We start from the raw sequence: 20,549 nt of genomic DNA on the forward strand, positions 1-20,549 counted from the left end.
GAAAATGCAGGATCCACAGGTAACAAAAGGGACAAAGGATTGGCTTCTGCACAAGTAGAACCAAGGATCTCCCATTGTGGAATGGCCACTGCTGGGCCCTGGAGGTGTGCTGATTTAAAATCTTTCCCAAAATCACCATTCAATGAAGAACCTGGAGCATACTTAGGCCTTAACCCTGCCTGCAGGATCTCCACTTGAAGGATCTCCTCTGACACTCCAGTATTCTACCCTGAGAGTGGAGCAAACATGAAACTCCAAGTCACCCCACCTAACACTGCTGAGAAGGGAAGCCAAGAATTTTTGCACTCCAATAGAAACAATTCTTAAACTTTTTAAAATTTTTCACTGTTTAATTGTGTGCTGAATGGATCATATACATGTGAACGTATACATATTTGTCTCTTTTTTTTCTAATTTCTAGAATTTTTTTGAAGGCATTTATCTTCAATGACTCAGTCTTTTTTTTTTTTTTTATTGTAAACAAATGGGATACATGTTGTTTCTCTGTTTGTACATGGCGTAAAGGCATACCATTTGTGTAATCATAAATTTACATAGAGTAATGTTGTTTGATTCATTCTGTTATTTTTTCCCTTCCCCCCACCCCTCCCACCCTCTTTACCCTCTATACAGTAGTTCCTTCCTCCATACTTGCCCCCCTCCCTAACCCTAACTCTAACCCTAACACTAACCCTTCCCTCAATGACTCAGTCTTGATGGGTACAATGATTGATTAGTTGTATTTTCATTTTGTTTTGTATTTTTTATATTTATCTTACTTTTTAAAATTTTTATTACATATATCCATATTTTTTTCTTTTTCTCTTACTTGGACATTTTCCCTGATACTCTTTCTTTTCCCCTAAGAGCCAAACTCTTGTTTTTCTCTCCTTTACTCTTCCTTTAATTTTTTACTTATATTTTCTCTCCTCCTTCCTCACAATGATCTTACACAGCTTACATTTCTACTGTTCACTCCAGTTCACCACTCAAAATTATAAACCTTTTGCAAACTTCCTGTCTTTACTGTGGGCGATAACTGATGGCATCATTTCTGTGTATTGTGACAATTAACACTGTAAATGTCATAGCAGGATATTTGGTTTAATGCTGTATATTCTTTGCACTGGTTATTGTTTTCATCTGTCTCCCCCTAAACTGTGAGGCACTGGAAATATTCAGGGACATTATAAATCCACAGATAAAAATTCTACTGCCTCAGATCCATACTGTTAGATGGGTAGACACAAAAACAACATGAAAGAGCAAAGGAAAACAGTGTCCCAAACAAACAAAAAATACTTTAATAACAGAATCCATCAACACCACAGTGGAAGAAGTGTCAGAGACGTTTAGAATGTATGTGGGCAAAGGAACTGAACAGGAACTTCACAGAAGCAGAAATACAAATGGTCAACAAATGTTTGAAAAAATGTTCAACATCTCTAACAATTAGAGAAATGAAAATTAAAACAACCCTGAGATTTTATCTCACTCCAGTAAGAATGACAGCAATCAAGAATACTGTAACAATCAAGAATACGAGCAACAATATATGTTGGTGAGTTAGTAGATAAAATGGTATACTCATGCATTGCTGGTGGGCTACAAATTGGTGCAACTCAGGAAAGCAGTATGAAGATTCCTTTAAAAACTAGGAATGGAACTACCATTTCACCCAGTTATCCCACTCCTCGATTTATACCCATGGGCTTTAAAATGAGCATACTACAGTGATGCAGCCACATCAACATTCATAGCTGCTCCATTCGCAATAACTAGATTGTGGAACCAACCTAGATGCCCTTCAACAGATGAATGGATAAAGAAACTATGGTATATATACACAATAGAATGTTACTACTCAGCTTTACAGGAGAATAAAATTATGGCATACTACTTTAAACACTCAGGAAAAAGAAAAAAGTAGATAAAAATTTTAATTAATGTAAAGTAAGGTTAATTATTTTTCCTGAAGTCCAATTCAATCTTCCCCCATTGTATACATTTTCTTATCTTTGAAGTCCTGCCAATACAACACATTTTACAATGAATAAAAACAGCCTGAAGTAAATGAACAAAAAAGTTTTCAAGGTGACAAGCTCGGGGGAAGAAAAATTTAATCTCCATGATAATAAGATAACACCTGGGACATTCTCCGATCCCTAATTTTATTCACTGAAGAACTATTTGTGTTCTTTCACACACTCATGGGAATGGGTTTTTCTTATACTTTAGGATAATTTTCCTCCCTTCACAAATCAGAGAAAATCCAGAGGGGAGAATAACTTCTGTACCCCCACCCACAAGACCAGAACAAAATTATGGGCCATCACAGAATCTCCAGGAAATGGAGGTTTTGGGGAAAAAATCTTCACATCCCAAGGGGTTACCTAGGTAGACAAAAGGGTTAATAGAAGATCCCTCTAAGGACTAGGACAATCAGCTTTTCCCCTGAAAAATCATTTCATACTTCTATCTGTTCTCTAGGAAGAGATGACCAGAGGCTGATTACTCTTCACAAAATCTAAGAGAAGGGGCCCCTCGGGCACCATGTTTCATCCCTGGCAGTTCTAAAATCCAGCAAAGGGAAAAAAACACTGAATAGTGGATGATAAAACACCACCTTGTAATAGTTTCCATTTTAGTCATCTTTTCATTTATGTGACAAAAATATCTCATAAGAATATCATAGAGAAAGAAGCATTTATTTTGTTTTATACTTTCAGAGGATTCAGAACATGATAGACTGGCTCAATGCAGAAATATCATGGAAGAAGGGCATGCAGAAAAATTGCTCAGCTCAGAGCAACCAAGGAGCAGAGAAAAAGGGAGGAAGGGGCTGGGAAGAAAACAAACCTGTGTGCTGCACCCCCAGTGACCTACTTCCTCCAACTAGGTCCCACCTCCCTAAGTAGTCCATTTAGCTATTAATAGAATACTCCAGTGAAGATGGCAGAGTTATTATGATCCAGTCAAAAGTCCAATCTCAACCTTGCTCCATCAGGGACCATGCTATCAACATAAATGATTTGGGGGATATGTGTGATCAAATCCCTAAGCTTCCAAAGATACTCTGATAAGATTCCTGTGCCTAGAGAAGAAAAAATGAGGAGAGGTACTAAGATTTTCCAGCAGAGTAAAATGTTTAGTCTATGCTTTTCTTTCATATGAAATATTAAGCTCCTGAAAACAAATATTTCCAGAAGTATCATTCATAGAGGAAAACAACAGTTTGAGTGTGGCGTCAGGCTCAATGTGACTTGGAGAAAGTAGTTTATAATCCTGTGATCTGGAAGGGAAAATTAATCCTGGAAATTTGGTGAGGGAGCTCAAAATTTTAGAATTTTTCAGTCCTGTGAGCAGCTAGAATGAGGAAAAAGAATTGTAGATTTGAGACTCTTTTCCTCATACTCTGAAAAACTCAGGGGAAAAAAATGTGACCCCTGGGGGAAAAGAACGAGGTCTTTGGAGAACCCAGCTTCTCAGGCTCAGGAATCCATTCACCCTAGTTAGGTTTTTCCCTGACAACACTACACGTGGAGATGTCCAGGTATGACACGCCAAAGGGACACCATGCTCACTACTAGCTAGCTGGTAGTGGCTAATGCTCCACTCCATGCTCTGGAGGGGAAATATGGCCAACTTACACCAGCAGAGCACTCAGACACAACGGGGATCTGATCATAGGCAGGACCCAGTCACACCACAGCTAATTCTTCTTGTTCCATCAAGCTGTCTTCACCATCTCAGGATCCCCATCTCAGCACATTTGCCATTTCCCAGCATTCTACTATCCCAAAACTTTTCCTAGGGATCTTCCCAAACTTTCAATTCACAGGGTAACATAGGCCCCAGCAAAGCCATCTCGTCACACAAGCAGAACACTAAAGAGATCTGGAGCCATGGTAAATAAGATCCTATGAGCTGTGGAGGGCTCCCCCTCCTTTGTGAATGTATGCCTGACTGGATGGTCGAAACCCAGCACGCACAACTGGACAGGGTTTCAAGACTCACCCACTCAGGCCCAGAATGAAAAGAAATGCAGTAATGACCCTGGCGGAAAGATGTCAGAATGACAGATTATGGGCTGCAGAGCTTTTTAGGAATTTTTCTGCTTAGAAGGGGTCTCTGCATTTTGACAAAAGTTCACTTTAAATTTTCACGACAGGTACGATTCTCTTCCTCCCTTTCCTTCAGAAGACTATTCCTGGACATGGAGTCAACATAGCAAGGCGATTCCCCAGAATGGCCATAGTCAGTCCTGGCTAAACGAGAAAGGAATGAGCCAGGTGTGAGTAGGATGAGACTAATGAATGCATGACCCATACATTTGATACTTCATTCATTTTCATTTTGAAACCAAAGACTTCAAAAAGAGAATAAAATTAAATGATTAAACATATGTAAAAACTGAAATTATACAGCAGCAATATTTTTAAGAAGGAGGTTAAAAGGAAAGAAAATGAGATGAAATGTCACATAGGAAAAAAACCTCAATATTCTTAGTTATCCATAAAAGATAATACATAATCACCTGGGAAAAAGGATAAATGTTCATAATCAACAGACACATGAATTCTTAGATGGATAATTTATACATTTTACTGACATTTACTAGTAAATTTGAAGTTGTACCTAATATACAACCCATTGGTTTTTCCCAATGTATAATAACTTTATGAAACATAAGCATTTGGGGACAAATAAGAATTACACTGTAGGACTGGGGATATAGCATTGGTAGAGTGCTTGCCTTGAATGCACAAGGCCCTGGGCTCAATCCCCAACACCACACACACACCAAAAAAAAAATTACACTGTCAGCATCAAAGAAAAAAATGTAAAATGTTTTATAAGCAGTAAAATTGGGGCATAATAGAGACCCAGAGAGCAGAAAGTATTCAACAGATGAAAGAATAGTAGGGGTTAAAAAAATGAAAATATTTTAGTATAATCCTAATGGATGAATAACAATAAATTATTAAATATTCAAAAGAAGCACAACCAAAGAAAGCAATGACACTTAAGAAATACATGGCAAAATTATAAATAATAAAAAAAGAGTCACAAGACTATGGTCACCTCTGTGTGTAGAAGGTATATAAGATCACACCAGAAGTGCTAACAGCCCACATATTTATTTGAATGGCAATTCCAAAGTTGTCTAGATTCTCCTTATTTAAACATACCCAAAACAACTTTTTAAAAAAGAATTTTAATATTTTATTACAATGATTAATTTTGCTTCTTCAGACCACATCATCACAACAACTCAGAATTTCAAACAATAAAAGCAAAATCTTACACTCAAACTATAGAACAAATACTTAAATACTTGGGCAAACTCAACTTACATGACACCAAGATTTTATAAAAGAAACAATAGGAAAGCAAATGAGGTGAGTAGACTGTTAAACCCACAGTTCATAAGGAAATTGATACATTAGGTTAAACATACCCAAATTTGGGACCCATTCTCGCTGTGAAGCTGTATGGATCAATTCTAAGTAAGTAGTGAGCAAAGGAATACTGAGCAGATAAAGAATTCTGGAAGTTTTATGCACCATAAACACTTCCCTCATTACTGTGGAAATACTTTATCTTCCAAGGCCTTGATTCTACCAGTGGACAAACACATACCTAGAGTTATTTTATGGTGCTAATCTGTGAGTCCTTTTTCTGCAATAATTTTTTTTTGGGGGGGGCGGGTATTAGGGATTTAACCCAGGGGCCCCCTACCACTTAGCCACATCCTCAGCACTTTTGATTTTTTTATTTTGAGACAGGCTCTTGCTAAATCACTGAGGGTCTCACTAAATTACCAAGACTGGCCTCAAACTTAAAATACTTCTGCCTCATGAACCACTGGAATTACAGACATGGATCACCATACCTGACTCTGCAACCACTTTTAATACCAATTCTGTGAATCTGCAGAAAAATAACCAATGTTTCAACAGCTAGATGTCTAATAACTTAAGTCTGATACCAATATATCCACAAGTTTAATGTTCACTCCTGTAGAATTTTACTGACTTGAGGTCCTACTTGCAAGCTCCAGAATAACATCTATACTTATGTGTTTCCTATAAATTGGGGGTCCCCACAACTATGTACTCGTTACATAATTTGATAAAATAACCCACAGAATAAAGAAAAAACACTATAATTATGTTTACTTATTAAATATATAACTCAGGAAGATGACAATAGAAAATACATGTGGAGTATGGGAAGTGGCAGAGGAAAATTGGCCATGTAGGCAATACTAAGAAATATCATTTCAAGGTATTTCCCCAATTTCTGTGCTCTGTTACAACAGCAAAGAACCCCCTTCCCATCATGACTTAGATGATCATTCTTATTTTAACTACAGTGATTCAGACACTTGCTACACATATTCCCATTTTTTCTGTTGAATATGATTAGCTGAACACTTTTATATTCAGTGTTCAGAATGAAATATTTGTTAATCAAACGTGGCTTAGGTTTTTCCTCTATGTACAACTCTTCAAACATTGACCCATCTCATCTCCATCTATACCAATATACATGCCCTTTTTCAAAAAACTCCTAAGTGTAGGCTGGCTTCAGGGTAAGGTATTCCTTCATCTTGAATTTTCATTTATTTTTGTGGTGCTGGAGCATTCTATCAATGAACTACATCCCAAGCCCCATTTATTTGTATATATATGTATATATATATGTATGTATATACATATATATAATCTATATATAAATAAATATTATATATAAATATAATTTATATAAAGTACATATACAAATTACATATATTTATATATAAATTTGTTTATAATATAATTTATATATTGTTTATATATACATATATATATAAATTGAAACTAGATCCCCATCTTACTCTGCCTAAAATCAACACAAAATGGATCAAAGCCCTAGAATATGAACAGAATCTTTACAACAGCTAAAACCAGAAAAACAAGGGGAAACACTTCAGCATATAAGTCTAAGCAGTGAACTTCCTCAGTAAGATTTCCAAAGCTGAACAGTTAATGAAGAGTCAATAATTGGAATGGCACCAAGATTAAAATCTTCTGCATGCCAAGGGAAAAAGCTATTGCCGGGGTCCAGCTCTAGCAGCGGTTGGGGGTCCTAGGTGGATGGGAGGCATCGGTACCGTGGAGAAGCAGCAGAGACACCGAGTGTTCTGAGGCTGAATCTGGTTTATTCAAAATCTTTGAGCATTAATATACTGTAACACTTAGCTCAAAAAACATATCTAAGGAAATGATTTGCAGAAGCAGAAAGTTTTTAGACATAAGTTTTCAGACATTGAGATTGTATCATAGTTACAGAGAAGTTTCGAAATTATCTCATAGTTAGCTATTTTTAACAGTATTTTTGCTTAGGAGTACATTCTGTAATTACTAACAAAAGAAATCAGCCTTTAGGCAATACTAGTTTGTTATGCTAATTATTCTCTGGTTAATAGCAGACTAAAATTATATTTTGACCTTTAAGGTATTAGACGTAAATAGGTAGAAATCATATCTGTGGTTAATCTATATCATTTTCATTACGTAAAGGAAGGTAAAGACAGCATTTTCTGAACCAACTATTGATTTGTCTAATGAGAGCCCTTTTTTGTTTTTTTGTCTTTAAGCACCATCTAGGACCAGAATGTCCTAGCCTTTTCATAAACCCAAGTGTTTGAGCATTAACCTATCTACCGTTTTTCCTAACTATCCACCATCCTTCATCATTATATACACCTGTATAAGGGAAAGGAGGATGGTGGCCAGCTGTTTTTATTCGCATCCATGCCTTGAGGATGATACCATAATTTTCCTTTTATTCCATATGCAACATTTGGAGGTCCCTGTACTGTGGGGACCATGGGTTTTTGTTTTTGAATATCTGGAGCCACATGAGGAATGGCTGGTGTTGTTATTTGTGGTGTTGATAAAGCTGCCTGTCCTAGCTGATTCATAAATATACCATTACTTATATTAGGGGGCATATCTCTTCCGATTTCACATAACAGAGATCCATTACATTTTATTTTGTGTTCCAAGACAGTAAAATTTCCCTGGGGATTATATGCTATTTTTTCAAAGAGACTTGTGATTATTAACAGTATTCCAAGAAGAGCAATCACACATAGGAGTATGCCACATCTATGATTTCCAGGAGGGTGATAGCCATGCAACATCCTCTGTTCCAACAGAATCGTGTCATATGCTGGAATGTCATATGCTGGGGAAATAGACGTGGCATTAAGCAACTCATATGGTGATCAGAAAGCAGAGAGACAGACTCCACTTGCCATATACAAATATATACCCTCAAGCCATGTCCTCAGTAAACCACTTCCTCCAGCCACATCCCAGCTGCCTCTAGTTACCACTCAGTGATCCCATCAGGGATTAATTCACTGATTAGGTTAAGGTTATAACCCAATCATTTGTCCTCCAAAACTTCTTGCTTTGCTTCACACTTGAGCTTTGGGGAGGGACACCACATCTAAACCAGAACAAAAACTAAGACTGTAGAAGACCCAAGCTATTTCCAGTACCACTTACTTGATGAAGTGAGAAGTCAAAGACTGTGAAGGAAACCTGAGAAAGCACCAACACCTACCGGCCAGAATGTGGAGGATGGGGCCTAAATCTTGACAAAACCACCTTCACTCAATGCAAGAGATGATAGAAAAGCCAACCAACAAAATGCCCAGGGGAAGAAGCTAGAAAGAGAGCAGCCAATCTCCAAAATTAAAAACAAGAGTGATCAGAAAATTTATCGCAGTAGAAAACCTTCTGTGCAAATCAGCGTTCTTAGTTCCAAATAATAAAATGTCTGCCCATCAGAGTCATAAGGAAATAACATTAAGACCAAAGTTGTCAGAAATAACTTAAAGCAAAGAGAACATCTCAGTGTCTAGCATGAAGGGAATAGTTCAAGGTACAGCACATAGTTCACATCAAAATGAAGCTGGTAGTAAGGAATACAAACCACAATAAACTTACACATCAATCAGAATTTGAAAGCTGCCTGATCAAACTGTTGCTGACACTCAGAAAAGTCAGTGGAGCGTCCATCATGTTTGCCAGCAGCTTTGTTCAATGCTTTGATAACTACCACTTAATGCTGATCACATTATCATAATGGAAATTTGATCACATAGCAGATTTAAGTTGCAAAAAAGTCCGATATTCTGCTGCTAATGAAAAAAGAATTATACACTTAGTGGAATAAAATAACAAGAAATTATTCTCTTGCAGTTATGGATGACTTAAGTACAGGATCTTCAGCATGAGTACGATTGGAAGGGCCACACTACCTCTAAAGGTTCTAAGAGAATTGTTCTTTGCATCTTCGCAAATCTTATGACTTCTTACATCCCTTAGCTTGAAACAAAGACAGACAAGCCTCCTCTCATATGGAAGATAATGGTAACCCAGCAGGGAGCTATTCTCAAACCCCACGGGATCTGAGAACCATATTATATATGGAAGATCTTCCAATAAGCTTCTTTCACACATTATTTGCAAAGATTGATAGTCAGTTTATTGCCCAGAATGACTGAGGTGGTTCTCTGGCCCGGCAGACTAGAGCAGGTGGTAGAAGAGTCACAAAAGTGAGTTGGGTACAGGACATTACAGGACATAGTCTATAAAATCATGAAAAGAAAAAATTCAGAGAGCACCAAACCCACATAAGCTCATTTGAAAGAATCCAATTCAGATGGAGAACAGATGACAGGAACATCCAGATAGAAGAAGTTGGCTGTGTTTTCTTTTTACTAAATTACTTAACACTTCCCACATCTATAGAGCTCTGGATCACCCCAATTACTGGTTTCTTTTTTTTTTTTTTTTTCCTAAATTTGCTTTATTTTCTGTGAACAAAAGACTTTATTCCAGACGAAAATTAGAATAGTTCTACAAACACATTTGCAACAAAATAAACCACTATTCAAAGACAGGGGGAAAGTAATGCAGAGATTTAAGAATACTTCTCTTCCATCTCTTTAGCAAAAGCAGATTTTTCCTCTTGATTTAATTATTGCAATCTTGATTGTGTTGAACTGGATGCTGGAGAGCGTCTGGACATGATGCACGAGCCTTCAAGAACTCCTCAAGGTGTTTTATCTTCTTAGCTCTTTGGTCACGAAGTTCTCGGTACCACGTTGCCTGGCTCAGGAGAATGCTCTTCACCCGATTCTTTACGCGGGGATGCCCAAACACGGTGATTTCGACCAAGTTCCCAGTGTCCGTTGTGTCCACCCTCAGCAAGGCTTGGCTCATCCACTCTATTTCCGAGAGTATAGATCGATCTTTACCAAACATCGAGTCCACTACCCAGGCGTCCAGGTAAAACACCAAAGGGTCGCTCAGTTCCTGCGCAGGAAACCACCAGGGCCGGACGCGAATCCGTGGTGGCGGAAGGGGTAACCCGAACAGCTTCTCCAGTGAGTGGGCCGAGGTCCCTGTGGCCCCAGCGGCTTCAGCAGCACCAGCCTGGCCCACCATGATGGAACCGGCAACCCAAACAGCGTGCTCCAAATGGCTCTCTCTGGCTGCCTCCAGCAATTACTGGTTTCTTTATCTTTTGAATGTTATTATTACCTTTCACCTGCAATGCACATGGCACACCAAACTTGCCCTCACATTTATGTATTTATTCTCTTTTTCTCAATATAAAGGTATATGCATGAGCATGCTTGTCCCAGATTTGCAAGATTCTTCCCTGAACATTTCTGTGATAGCAACTCATCAAAATATATTCTTGTCCTTTCAGATCAGTACGTCTGAATGTTCCATTCCATATAGTTGGAAAAGATGGAACCATTGCAAGGTCCTCCTCATTTGACTAATTATCCCTTAGAATTAAAGTCCAATTTCAGTGCCTCCAGAGGACTTATTTCTGATTTACCTTCTCATGCATGGTGCTTTAGATGGTCTGAAAGAGCTAGGGTGGTGGCGTTGACACCACCGTACCAATGAAGCCTCTGGATCACGTTCCAGGTTGGACACTAGTACTTTGCTTCCACTAGAAGTGATTCGTTGGTCATGACTATGGTCCTGTCCATGCCTCCAGTGGGCTTGGAAATGTGGGGGTTGGGTAGAATGTTTAGAATCATCATTTTCAACACACTTAGTATAAACCCATCTCTTAAAAGGAGACATCCACGTTCCAAAAGCAAGAAAGAAGACCCTTCATCAGACCCTAAACAGGTGACAAAATAATCTCCTGGGAAAGAAAATAGCAACCACTCATTAAATTGGTTTAAAATTGATGTTAATCAGTAATACATTCCTGTACTGGGAGTGATGTAAATGCAACTTCAATTTCTCCAGACAGGATGGATTACTTGAAAGGGAGTATAAAACAAAAGAGGTGACAAGTGTCACCTTTGATGACACTTTCAGCATCAAGATGTAAACAACTTAAAAGAAGTAGTGGGTTGGTCTATGAAAAACTCATCTGAGTTAATTAACTGCTGCTTTGGGAAGTATGCTCCTACCCTCCAATATATAGAAGGGAGACAGGAGTCCTACCTTAAGGTGTAAATGGGAACAAGCAGGAGTTTCCATACAGCTTTTAGTTTACCCAGATGTCTACTTTAATAGGTGCTTGGGATTATGCCCAGATGATAGATTCTTGAGCTGTTTCAAACAATGTAAGAGTTTTGATCAAGTATTCATAAACCAAGGTTAGGACCTAAAATAAAGCAGGCTTTGCAAAGGGGAAAACATTCAAATGACAAGTAATTTTATAAATAACCATAAATCAGAACAGTGCTTGTGGCTATGAAAATTTGTACAACTATTTTGGAAACAGTTTTGTACTACTTACCTAGGCATACCCTAGAAACTATCAATTCCACTCCTAGGTGGAAAGCGATAAACAATCGGACCCATTCACATGGCTCTCCCTCTTTTGGGAGTTGCACTGAGTTACCATCTTCTTTCTCCCAGACCTTATTTCTGCCCCCAAAGACACTGCCCCTCTACCTTCATGCTGCCATTATTTCCATGTTCAGACCTGCTGGATCCAAACTGCCAAATTGGTCCTGTTTTCTCTCTCCCCATTGCTCTTTTGTTCCCTAATCCCACCTATCCCACCAAACACTTTTTATCAGTAGCCACTCCTACTAACTTTACACCCACCAGTCTCACATCCTGCCCCATCCCTCTCTTGCCTGGGCTCTGGATCACTTTCAGATTCCCACCTCCACTCAGACATCACTAGGCCAGGGTAGGGTCAGGGTTGGAGATTATATATGCAGGTTATTAGAAGTCAGTTGCTTTAGAATAAAGCTATAAAAAGTGAGATGCATTTAAAGCTGAGGTTAAAAAGGAAACATACAGACTTCAATAATTAAACTAAAGAGTCTAAAATTCATTAGCTAATCATCAATCTCAATAGTTTGGAAAAGGCAATTTTATAAAAAGGAGAGTAGAGGAAAAAAATCCAAAGTAAAAGTGAAAAATTTAAGACATTCAAAATGTACATTTACACAGAGTATCATAAACTGGTGCTTTCAAAAGATGAATTAAATTGAAACAGTTTTGGAAAATTTGAGATGTAGCAATCTATTAATTATACATAATGAGAATACACATAATGATGATATATATGTACAACATGCCTTATTTAATATGGGTATACATTCCAAATAATGTACTCTAATTTTTTTTCATTGTGCAAACATAATAGTGTGTGCTGACACCTTGATTTTTTATTACTACATGCTTAGGTTATATGTTATAGCTACATGAAGTTCATCGCCAACCAAAGGATCATTTTGCTACACATTGCTGTATGCTATGAAGTTATAGCAATCAGTCTATGCCTCAAAATTATATGAACAAATAGAACTGTATAATTAAAACAGAACCTTTATTTTTAAAAAATGCCATTTAGACAATAATAAAGTACACAACTTGCACTGTGGTGAGTACAAAAATGACATCCTTTCCAAATAAAATTGCTGGGACAAGGGGATATTTGTAGGATTAAAAAAAAAAAAAAAGGTATTGGGCTGGGGATATGGCACAGTTGGTAGAGTGCCTGCCTTGCAAGCACAAGGCCCTAGGTTCAATCCCCAGCACTGCAAAAAAAAAAAAAAAAAAAAAAAAGGTATTATATGCTTTCTTAATAAGATATACAAATCATTTTCAGAATATGTACTTAAATATAAAAATAAAATGTAGCCAGCCACAGTGACACAGACCTGTACTCTCAGAGGATTGGGAGACAAAGGCAGGAGGATCATGTGTTCAAAACCAGACTCAGCAACTTATTAAGGCCCAAAGCAACTTAGTGAGGCCCTGTCTCAAAATAAAATATAAAAAGGGCTGGGGATTTGTCTGTTGTTCAATCGTTAAGCACCCTTGGGTTCAGTGCCCAATGTGTGTGTGTATGTGTGTGTGTGTCTGTAAATATGTGTGTATGTCAGTATATATGTGTGTGTATGCATATATTATATATGTATTTCAAAAGTTATTATATAAAGGGATTTGTAGTGTGAATGTGAGAGTACATGCCTGTAATACCATCTATTTGGGAGGCTAAGGTAGGAGGTTTGAGATTTGAAGGTCAGCCTAGGCAACTTAATGACAACCTGCCTCAAAATAATATTTAAGAAACAGCTGGGGATGGAGCTCAGTGAAAGGGCACCTTGGTTTCAATCTTATGAGCCACCAAAGAGGGGGCTTATTTTTTCTGAAAGTTACACAAAATATGTTAAAAAATTTCATAAGACTGGGCAACATTAAAATAAAAAATTTATTGATTAAATGATACCATTAAAGGTACAAAGAGAAGTGACAGAGTGGGAGAACTTAGGACCTCGCATATAACTAAGCATTTTTAATAAAAAAGGAAAAGATAAAAACACCAAAAGAAAAGCAGTCAAGAGAATTGAATAACCACTTTATAAAGGAGATGGCTAAATGTTCAAAAATCAAATCTCAACATCTTACAAATTAGAGAAATAGAAAATAAAATATCAGATACATGAAATTACACAAAATTGATGAAAATATGAAACTAATAAATGCTCATGAACGAAAGATGGAATGTAAGTTGCTGTTATGTATTTGTGACAACCGTTTGCCTATTTTATATATATATATATATATATATATATATATATATATATATATATATATATATGATACTCATGGCTTGGGAGGCTGAGGCAGGAAGATTGTGAGTTCAAAGGCAGTCTCAGCAATTTAGCAAGACCCTAAGCAACTTAGTGAAACTGTCTCTAAATAAAAAGAGCAGGGGATGTGGCTCAGTGGTTAAGTGCCCCTGGTTTCGGTCCGTGGTACCAAGCTCTCACGTGCGCACACACACACAACTATACTCCACCAGTGGCATACACCTATAGAAATTACTGTGCTTGTCACTGCCTTCACTTCCTTTCTCTTCTCCAGCCGAGCTGCCTGCCTTCTAGCACTATGACTGTCGCTGGAATGCCCGCAGGTCCTCTGGGAGGAATCTGCCCTGGGCCTGGGGAGCCCGGAGCTGAAGCCTCCCGCCCTCTGGTCTCCTCTGCCTTCTGCCTTGAATGTTCCTGTCGTCTCTCCCGCAGCGGGTGCAGCTCGTCCTCGGCGGCTGTCTTGCTTGGCTCTTCCACCCGCGGTTACTTTGGGGCCCTCCGGATGGTGACCACGGCACCGCCGCCTTTACCCCATCCCAGACCCCCGGGCACTGCCCCCAACCCTTTTCCTCCAGCCTCGCGCTCCAGCAGCTCTGCCCAATTGTAGCCTGGCCGCTGCAGGAAGCACCCCAAAGAAGCAGCAAGAAAAGGAGGTGTGGGCCAGCTACCCTGTCGCTTCTACCAGTACCAGCAGCACCGGCTGACCCGGAGTGCGGACAGAGTCCACGACGGGCCGCAGCAGAGCGAGGAGGTCCTGCCCGGCCACCAGTCCCGATCCAGCAGCCGCAACCCGAACTAAGGAAGGGAGCTCTGTCTCTGGGCCTCTGCGGCCCACGGCACCCGGCCAATCCCCGCTGAGAAAGGAGGTTTTAAAACCGTAGATGAGCAAATTGCCTTTTCCCATGGCCAGCTTGTTCATGGTGTACGCTTGTGCGAACAACCAAAGATAAACGACAGAAAAACAAATATCGCTTGCCACTAACCAAGATCACCTCTGCAAAAAGGAATGAAATAACTTTTGGCAGGATTCTGTTTCACTTGGTAGAATTCGGAAGCAGGGGGGAAAAAAAAGCCTTTTTAAAATACAGAGAACATTAAAAATATGCTTTTGAAGAAATCAGCATTTCTAACTGAAGTGAGCCAAACGGAAAATTATGCTGGGGCAAAGTTTAGAGATCCACCTTCGCCTAGGGTTCTTCCAAAACCTCCTGGTCACTGGATGGGAAGCACTGTTGAAAATTCCAACCCAAATAGGGAGCTCATGGCAGTACACTTAAAAACACTCCTAAAAGTTCAAACTTAGATTTCAGATTTCAGTGTGTATGTAAAACATAGTTTTCCCCAAATCTCGGGACTCAAAAAAAATTTGTACAGAAATGGAAATTTGCCTTGTTGCAACCTACAGGTGCAAAAGATGAGCTTAAAAAGGTTACATACATTACTTATTTTTATGTGGTGCTGCTGAGGATTGAACCTAGTACCTCACACGTGCTAGGCAAGTGCTCTGCCACTGAGCTACAGCCCAGCCCACATTTTTTTTTTTTTTTTTTTTTTTTTTTTTTTTTTTTTTGCGGTGCTGGGAATTGAACCCAGCACCGCAAAAAAAAAAAAAAAAAAAAAAAAAAAAGGTTACATGCAGGTGCAGCACAGCGGCTGAGCCAGCAGCGCGCCACTGGGACCCAAGCAGGGGAAAGGATGGCGCTGAAGCGAATTCAGAAAGAACTGACCACTTGCAGAGGGATCCTCCTGCCCAGTGTTCGGCAGCACCTGTGGGTGATGATTTGTTCCAGTGGCAGGCCACCATCATGGGCCCGAATGACAGTCCTTACCAAGGAAGTGTTTTCTTCCTGACCATCCACTTTCCGACAGATTACCCTTTCAAGCCGCCAAAGGTCGCTTTCACAACCAAAATCTATCACACCAATATCAACAGCAATGGCAGCATCTGCCTGGACAGTCTGCGGTCACAGTGGTCTCCAGTACGAACTGTGTCCAAAGTTCTTGTCCATCTGCTCCCTGCTCTGCGACCCCAATCCTGATGACCCTTTGGTGCCAGAAATAGCCCACACCTACAAGGCCATAGAGAGAAGTACAACAGACTAGCAAGAGTGGACACGGAAATATGCTATGTAAGTGCCTCAGAGGTTTTGTGGGAGACATTGTTCAAGAGAAGCTGGCCAGGCAGAGAGGTCTTCCTGTGAAACTCTGAGCTGTCAGCTGAGCCACTCACAGAGTGCCACCTGTTCTTCACACACACGTGGGCCACCCACTTCCTTTGGCTGCCACATGTTGGTGCCACTCTCAGCCATGGTGGCTTTGACAATGTCACATTTTTGCTGCCTAATCAGCAACCATCAAAACTATGATCCACAACCTTTCTGGTTACACTGGAATGGATCTGTCTGTCCAAACTCATCTACTTGTCCCTGGGAGGCCAGTCCCTGCTGCCTCCCCTGAATGGCCTCAAGTGGTGCTGCTGCTCACTATGGTACCACATGGGGGCCTGGCCTGGCCCCTCACCACATGCCCTTTGCCTTTAGAGCTCAGTGTTGTCCTGGGTACCCAGGACAGAGTGGGCTCCCTTGCATCTTGTCTGCCACAGAATCACATCCCAAGGAGTCTGAGTGCATCCTGGAGGCGCCCAGGAATGGGACAGCATCACCGGAAAGTGGAGGTCTCATTCTGTGGCTTCTGCCGTCTTCTTCTGCAGTGCCACACGCTGCATTTCTCTCCTCACACCAAGAAGCCGAAAGTGGAAAATGTCAGGATATAAAGCACATAACAACGCCCCTCATGAGAGATGACTGTCTTTTTTTAGAAGCAAGAGCAAAATTATGAAATCATAGTGAGATTTGGGTTATGCTTTTCTATGTGGTGAGATTTTTCCCTACCTCCACCTCCTCCCACCAGGATCCTATACAAAGTCCAAGTGAAGCCATTTGCAGACTAGAACACAGGGGTAGAGACTCAAACGTAAATAAAAACGCAATTTCCTTATAAGTCTAAATTTTTTAAAAAAAGTTACAAACGGCTCATATTATATTTTATATTTTGTAAATACTGTATACCATGTATTATGTGTGTGTTGTTCACACTTGAGAGGTACATTACAGTTTTGTTATGAAAGTATGTATTTTTTACTTGCCAGTGTGGTAGGGGTTTTGTACATATACAGTGGAGAAATTTTAAGTATATGCTAAGGCACATGAAGACTGATTTATTTGCACAAGGTACTGAGATATTTTTCAAGAAATAGCTCTCAAATCTCAAAGTGAAGATCCACATGTGAAGTTTACTAATGCACTAAAGAAGTTTAAATCTGTGGCAAAATCATTGTAAACATGGGTTTTGTTACAATCATTTGTAAACATGGGAAATCAATTTCCCAAAATTGATTTCTGCCTTCTGTCCATGATTACTGGAAAACTCTTCCCTTTGCCAAATTTAGTTTCAGAGTTTTAATATATGAGCCATTATTCAATTTTAAAATGCCTCTAATTTTAATGCCAACAAAATTGGTTGCAATCAAATTTTAAAGTAATAATGATAATCTGTCCCCATTAAAAAAAAAAAGAAAGAAAGAAATTGCTGTACTTGTGTACTTGTGAGCCATGATAGAATATAGGACAATCTAATCTGCTGTGTCCTTTAGTCCTTACAATTGAACTTTCCAGTAATTTTAACTCAAGTCCAGTTCCACTTTCATAATCCTGCTGTGCCAGGACAAAGGAGTTAGCTGGAATGTGTGGAATGTTTCTACAGGTCATGTTAATGAGTTGGTATTTACACTTAAAAAAAAATCAATTGAGGACCCATTACATTTAAAAAGCCTTAACTGGAACCAATTAACTATATTATCCTCTTTTTTTTTTTCCAAATTGTCAACTAATTTTTCTCAGCTTTTTTTCATGCCAAAGACTCTCAAGCATAAAGCAAAATCTTTAAAAAGTGCCATCCAACTGGGCATGGTGGCACATGCCTGAAATCCCAGCAACTTGAGAGTCTGAGGCAGGAGGATCAAGAGTTCAAAGCCAGCCTCAGCAACCGCAAAGTGCTAAGTGACTCAGTGAGACCCTGTCTCTAAATAAAATATAAAATAGGGCTGGGGATGTAGCTCAGTGTTTGAGTGCCCCTGAGTTCAATCTCCAGTATCCCCACCCCTGCCCCCCCAAAAAAAGTGCTATCCAGTTCTTGGAGAAAAAGGGTTGTATATAATGCTTCAATTTGAAATGAAACATGAGAAAAAATAATTGATAATGTGAAAAGGGGGAACCCTGGTTTTGGGAATGTGAACAGGGAGCTGAAAATTTAGGGATTTATTCTCAGACCTATGAAGATCTAGGCTGGAGTCCTGGATTTCAGATTTCAGATCTGGTTTTGAGATACTGCTTCCCCTACATTTAGAAAGCTCAGGAGGAACAAAGCACAGGGACCCCTAAAAATCACAGCTTCTTTCATGCAGAAACACAACACATGGAATCGGGGTTCTCCTGTGATGATTATCTCAGTCTTCACCACACAGTCTGGGGAGATACCGGGCTAGTGGCACATTGATGCCTATAAAGGGAAAAGGATACCCAGGTTCTCAACTGCTGGTCTAAAATCCACTAACTAGTCAGAGGGGGTTGAAGGCCAAGTTGCCAGAAAAAGGCCTTCTGGCCGGCAGACTGGAGAGGACCATGAGGAGCCCCAGCCACGATCTCCAGTTCCCACCATTGCCAGTCCCACTGGCTTCACACAGCCTCCCCACCCAGGCTCAAAATGCCAGTGCAGACTTACCACTTCCTGGCTTTCAGGGTGCCCAGCGTTCTCCTATGGTTTTTTTCAGCACCCGAGCAGCACAGAAACCTGGGGTTCCTGAGGGTAGCAGAGTGAGTGTAGAAACAGATTCAAAGCATGGTGAGCTCTAGACACAAGGGTGAATCAGTTTGAGAAGGCATCCCCCCCTCTTCACTGGTTGTGGATGGAATGGACCGTTCTCATCCAAGTGCCTGATTGGACAGGGCTTCAGGTACAGCCTCCAGACTGAGCCTATTGACCCACCTCTGAGTGACAGTAGACTGCATCCAACTGAGGAACGAATGAAGTCAGAATGACAGGTTCTTGGCTGCTCCTTTGTTGTCGTTGCAAGATTACGGATGGGATCTACCAGCACTTTATGGCTAAGCCCCATCCCCACTCATTTATATATATATAAATGTTATATATAAATTTATATATATATAAATATATATATAAAATGTTACTCCATGTACAAACAGAAACATCATGTATCCCATTTGTTTACAATAAAATAAATTTTAAAAAATAAAAATAAAATAAAATAAAGGTATTATTAAAAGATAAAAGAAAAGAAAATAGCTTTTCAAGTAACTGATATTACAGGCATGCACCACAGCATCCGGAATCTTTTTTTTTTTTTTTTGAGTTGCTGTGATTTCATTCAGTGCCTCAAGATGAAGTTATTTTAAGTCAAAGTTTCCTCCAATATTGGCATCTACCCCAGGCAACAGTGCATTTACATTTATCACTATATATAATGTTAAATCAATTAGTGAATATATATTTGTGTATAGTTTTATGAATAGAAATGATATGATGACAATTACTTTAAAATTTCATTTAACTTTTCTGCTCTTTGATCTTATGGGAAAGCAGTTTGAGCTTTCAACTTGTAAACAATTTCCTGAGGCAATAATATTGCCCCCACCAAAAAAAAAAAATGTGAGGCTCAAGTGTAATTTTTAATTTTGTAGTATTCACACTAAAAAGTAAAAAGGACAGCTTAAATCAACTTGTAATAACTTAAACCAATATATCCTGAATATTATCATTGCTTGATAATGTAAAATTACTAATAAATATATGTAATTTTGGAACTTCATCTTAAAATTCACTTTACAATTGATGTCTCAGACATCTCAGTTCACTGCAGCCACATCCCATGTTTGAGAGCTATGAATACACTGAGCTCAGAAAGGTGAAAAGTCTAGACCATTCATTTTAATGCCATAGGTGATGAAATACACTTCCTGAATAATATGCTCCTCAGGGCCAAAGAGCAGGAGACAGTGTGCACTTTGAGAGGGCTGACACCTCCAACCCAGAAGCGTACACAAGTAGACACTTTCCCACAAGATGCTAGGCACAGATCCATTCCTGTTTCAGATATCACACTGCAACCAAAAAAGATTGGTGTTCCAGGAGGTGGAGGTGTCCCAGTTCTTCAGATATGGCAGCAGCTCAGACTCTAGAGTATAAATACATTAAAGAAAAACTTTTTTTGCAATTTGGCCCTGAGCCTAATGGCAGGGTTATGATGTCTGTTTCCCTCTTCGGTATGGGGTACTGTGAGAACATTAACACAAATCAAATGCACATATGTCTACAC

At 39.3% G+C, this 20,549-nt stretch overlaps 1 protein-coding gene and 2 pseudogenes across 3 annotated transcripts; 2 read left to right on the forward strand and 1 right to left on the reverse strand.

The window, feature by feature from the left end:
- Positions 1-10,040: 10,040 nt before the first annotated feature.
- Positions 10,041-10,514, reverse strand: LOC306665694 (oocyte-expressed protein homolog; the record flags this gene model as incomplete). Its single annotated transcript, XM_079147349.1, has 1 exon — positions 10,041-10,514. The coding sequence occupies one exon, from the start codon at positions 10,512-10,514 to the stop codon at positions 10,041-10,043; it is 474 nt and encodes a 157-aa protein (XP_079003475.1).
- Positions 10,515-14,566: 4,052 nt separating this feature from the next.
- LOC306665695 (proline-rich nuclear receptor coactivator 1-like) lies at positions 14,567-15,580 on the forward strand (annotated as a pseudogene). Its single transcript has one exon. The product of its transcript is annotated as a proline-rich nuclear receptor coactivator 1-like (transcript).
- A 273-nt stretch (positions 15,581-15,853) lies between these two features.
- On the forward strand, positions 15,854-17,111 carry LOC306666815 (ubiquitin-conjugating enzyme E2 D4-like; annotated as a pseudogene). Its single transcript has one exon. The product of its transcript is annotated as a ubiquitin-conjugating enzyme E2 D4-like (transcript).
- Positions 17,112-20,549: the final 3,438 nt, after the last annotated feature.

This window comes from Sciurus vulgaris (assembly GCF_902686455.1).
Source record: "Sciurus vulgaris genome assembly, chromosome: 7".
NCBI lineage: Eukaryota > Metazoa > Chordata > Mammalia > Rodentia > Sciuridae > Sciurus > Sciurus vulgaris.